Source organism: Austrofundulus limnaeus, unplaced genomic scaffold (genome assembly GCF_001266775.1).
Source record: "Austrofundulus limnaeus strain Quisiro unplaced genomic scaffold, Austrofundulus_limnaeus-1.0 Scaffold1739, whole genome shotgun sequence".
NCBI classification, from domain to species: Eukaryota; Metazoa; Chordata; class Actinopteri; order Cyprinodontiformes; family Rivulidae; genus Austrofundulus; species Austrofundulus limnaeus.
In genome coordinates this window covers 41,582-45,897 of record NW_013954141.1, presented here as the reverse complement: position 1 = coordinate 45,897, position 4,316 = coordinate 41,582, and the positions used below count along the sequence as shown (strand labels likewise).

At 38.8% G+C, this 4,316-nt stretch overlaps 1 protein-coding gene across 1 annotated transcript in view; it reads right to left on the bottom strand.

Annotated features, from left to right (window-relative positions):
• sorl1 (sortilin-related receptor, L(DLR class) A repeats containing) overlaps positions 1-4,316 on the bottom strand; it is a gene marked incomplete at both ends in the record, with an annotated part of 39,606 nt that overhangs the window by 3,486 nt on the left and 31,804 nt on the right. Inside the window, 2 exon segments of the mRNA XM_014033439.1 lie at positions 2,844-2,910; positions 2,994-3,098. Of these exon segments, the coding sequence (XP_013888893.1) occupies positions 2,844-2,910; positions 2,994-3,098 (172 nt within the window).

Below are 4,316 nucleotides of genomic sequence, written 5' to 3'. Positions count from 1 at the left end.
CCATAACCATGTTTTGGTAAAGAATACAGAGAATATATGACTTTATACATAAAAACTCCAATCTGATACTTATTTAACTCATAAACTGATAATATGTGTAATTTTTTAAACCGAGGTAGAGATGGAGATAAATATGGAGAGTTAGTTGTAGTTCTAAGAAAAGGTTTTTGGAGTTTATGAATTGGTTGTAAATATGATGGATAAGTGCTAGCCCAAATTAAATTACAAAATGAAATATAAGGATAAATTAAACTGTAATACAAAATTAGCAAAGATTTTGCTTTTAAATAAGGTTTAACTTTTCTTATAATTCCTAAAGATTTTTGAAATCTTTCTACAAACAAATTCACAATGATTTGAAACAGAGTCTATCATCAATATAAACACCTTAAAACTTTACTGATGAGACATGAGGAAGTCAATTATTATTAATACAAATACTTACAGTCTCCAAATTATATTTCTTATTCTTATTCTTAAAAATAATGAAATTCGATTTTTTTAACATTAATTGACAACTTATTTAACTGAAACCAATGAGCAACTTGAATAAGACCAACGTTTGCCTGATCAACAACTGAATTTATATTTACTCAGTATTGCTTTGTAGTCATTAAATCTTAGATGCAGGCCCATTAAAACAGCTAAAGATAATAATAAGGTATATTTTACATACTTTGTAGCCCAGAATATTTATTTAAGCATACAGATAAGGATGAAAAACCCTGTCTGTGATTGGCTGGTGGTGTGGTTCATTTACATACAAGTTGGGCTGCGAGCACAGAGACAGAGCTGTGAGCGAGCACAGAGACAGAGCTGTGAGCGAGCACAGAGACAGAGCTGTGAGCGAGCACAGAGACAGAGCTGTGAGCGAGCACAGAGACAGAGCTGTGCGCGAGCACAGAGACAGAACTGTGCGCGAGCACAGAGACAGAACTGTGAGCGAGCACAGAGACAGAACTGTGAGCGAGCACAGAGACAGAGCTGTGAGCGAGCACAGAGAAAGAGCTGTGAGCGAGCACAGGGGAAGTTGTGAGGAGGGAGGGAGTCGAGCACAAGCAGGAAGAGAGCCACGTGTGTGTGTGTGTGTGTGATTTGAACACACACGGTTCAAATGATTGTGTGTTCAAATAGATGTGTGCTCTGAGATCAGTGTAACTGTGCGCTCAGGCTGCTGGAACAGTTGTAACACCACAGCAGGCTGGACACTTACTTCAACAGTTTTACCACAGGAACAAGCTCATCTTCCTCCTCTCCTGCCCCCACCCACACAGACATCCCACCCTCAGTCATCGACTCTTCTACATCCACAAGTTTGTCTTTAACTAAATCAGGAGATGCTGCTGCTCCCTTTCCCTCCCCCTCCAACTTTCCTGTATCTAGAAGTCAGGTGAAGAGGCAGCTAGAGAGACTGAACCAGACCTGCAGGTCCAGATGGTGTCAGCCCCAGAGTCCTGAAGGCCTGTGCAGACCAGCTCTGTGGGATTCTGCVRCACCTCTTCAACCTTAGCTTGACCCAGGAGAAGGTGCCAGTGTTGTGGAAGACATCCTGTCTGGTTCCAGTACCAAAGAAAACTCACCCATCAGCCCTCAATGACTATAGACCTGTTGCCCTGACATCCCATTCAATTCAACTCAAAAAAACTTTATTGATCCCAGAGGGAAATCAGGTGATGTAACTACAGTTAGTGTAGATGCTGAAGGCTGTGGGCAGCAGAGATCTTCAGTCTAACAGTGAAACTGGACTGTTTTTCTCTGACAGTCTGATGAAGACGATGGTCAGGGTTGTCCACAGTGTTCTTATGAGATCTGGAGAGTGGTTCTAAGGTAAGAGAACATACCAAAGGTCTAACTGGGCATCATCCCTGACGTGGCCCCTGGTTCACTGACAGCACAGAGACTGTTTACTGTTTGTCACTACACAGACTTTGGGCTGCGTTTACACACGTTTCATCCATGAAATGAAATTAGGGCCATAACCAAAATGTTTGAAACAATTAAATAAACATTTCCATTTCACTGTTTCCAAAGCTTCCTCTGCACCCAGAAGGACAAGCAGCTCAGGTACCTGACTGCGAGGAGGACAATGAATTATGTTTTAGGAGACAATGAATATTAATAAAATAATGACGTTTTGTAATAAAGCCAGTCTAATCAAACATATTTTTTTAAATTCAGGTACAAATGTCAACTGGAGATCGTTTTATAGAATTTACACCTAAACCATTCCTTTACAACTAAACATGAGGGCAAATTAAACTGTTTCTGTTCAGGTAGAGCAGACGGTTCTGTGCACCAACAATTAATAATAAAAACACATTTTTCTATTTAACACAGTTTTATGGCTTTAGCAGCACAGGTGAAGCTTTCAGGTGCATCTATTTAATAGATTATTATGAAAGTAATTATTTTTGTCAATCATTTCCAAAGGAGAAACTCATATTTAGAATAAAGCACTTAATGCTTCTTCTGCTGACAGGTTTTATGGAGACTCGACACCTGTCTTCACTGCCAAGGTACCAGCAGCTGGCCTGTAATATTCTCATTTTCTGAGCCACTGCTTTTTGTTTTTTCATTATGTGTAAGATATAATCATCAAAATTACAGAAATAAAGGTTGAAATATTTCATTTTATGTGTAATGTTGAATCTATCTAATATATGAGTTTTACTCTCTGAAATGATCGACAAAAACTGAACTTTTATCATGTTTTTAGATGCACCTGTATACGGAGCCCTGCAGCTCTTAAGAAGACACAAATGTTTCTGGGGACCACTAGATGGCAGTGTTGTACAGCTTTCTGAAACAAGACCCTCAAACACCACAGCTGAAGGTCCTTCTACCTTTTTTGGGAGTGATGGATTTGATTTCAGTCCAGTTTCCAACCCCCCGACTCGTCACAGCAGCCACCTAAGAGACAACAAGGACAGTTAATGCTCAGTACTTTTAACACAACTTGTGTGTTTGTACCCTGTTGTGTCAGTTTGTCTCACCCTGAACTTGTACAGTGTGTCAGGCTGCAGCTCATTGACCTCGCTGCTGGTTTTAATGGATCTTTGAGACATCCAGTCAAGACTCCCATCCTCACTGTATTCAACCTGTCAACAAGTAAACACACAGATAAATGTTACCAATTATTTTAATACTTGAGATGAATTACAATCATCCCAATCACAATGTGTTAACATTTTTTAAGACTTCTGAAAGGTTGATTTAAGACTTTAAGGCTGATTAAGGCCTTATTTTTTAATAGATGGATTCAATGACTTTTAAGAGTTTTTAGGGATCTGCAGGAACCCTGTGTATTCTGAAACAATAAACAAATCCAGAACCAGGGTTCCCACACCTTGGTCACCATCAAATTCAAGGACCTTTCAAGGACTTTCCAGTACCAATTTCATCAAATTAAAGAACCACGCACAATGGCAGTTACCTACTGCTACCGCAGAGTGTTACAGATAAACAGGTTTAGTATCATGTAAAGTCAATGAAAAACTGAACAACAGAGAAGATGTTGAGTCAGAAACAATGACGTCAGTTTACCATAATCCTGAGTTATCAACCACAACAAATGTAAGTTTTTTTTAATTTAATTTTATAAATTATTTTTAAAGATGATGAAAATCAGTCATGTGAAGAGAATTTCAATCATCAAAAAACATTCAAGGACTTTCAAGGACAAGTGTAATTTTTGGCTGTTTTCACAAACTTTCCAGGGCATTGAATTTTTTAATTCACAAACTTTCAAGGATTTCAAGGACCCGTGGGAACCCTGCAGAACATTGTATGAGAAAGATAAAAAAACCTATCTTTGTCTGTGCAAAGACGCTGTTTATAATAAAGCTGTTAGGATGAACATTAATATTGACAATAAGAAGGAGTTTTGTAGGCAGGGTTCATGTTTCAGTCAGACATGCTGGGTTTCATTTTCCACAAACCTTTAATGAGTAGGCTTTTAATCAACAAACCCAATCAGTGAACTGTGTTTAACTGACGGTCAGAGCAAAGGGAGACATGCACCTCAAACTGAGCTGCCACATCTTTATGTAGTAAAACAGTTTGACTACATTTAAAGTTGAAAAACCACCTTTATTCATTAAAATAACTTCTGTGACATAAAGTATTTATTTTCTACGGAGCCCGCGAGGGGACATGGGGGGATTTTTTTCTTTTGCGTTACCTCGCAATACTTTTGCATTACCTCTCAATACTTTTGCGGTACCTCGCAATACTTTTGGGTTACCTCGCAATACTTTTGCGTTACCTCGCAATACTTTTGGGTTACCTCGCAATACTTTTGCGTTACCTCGCAATAC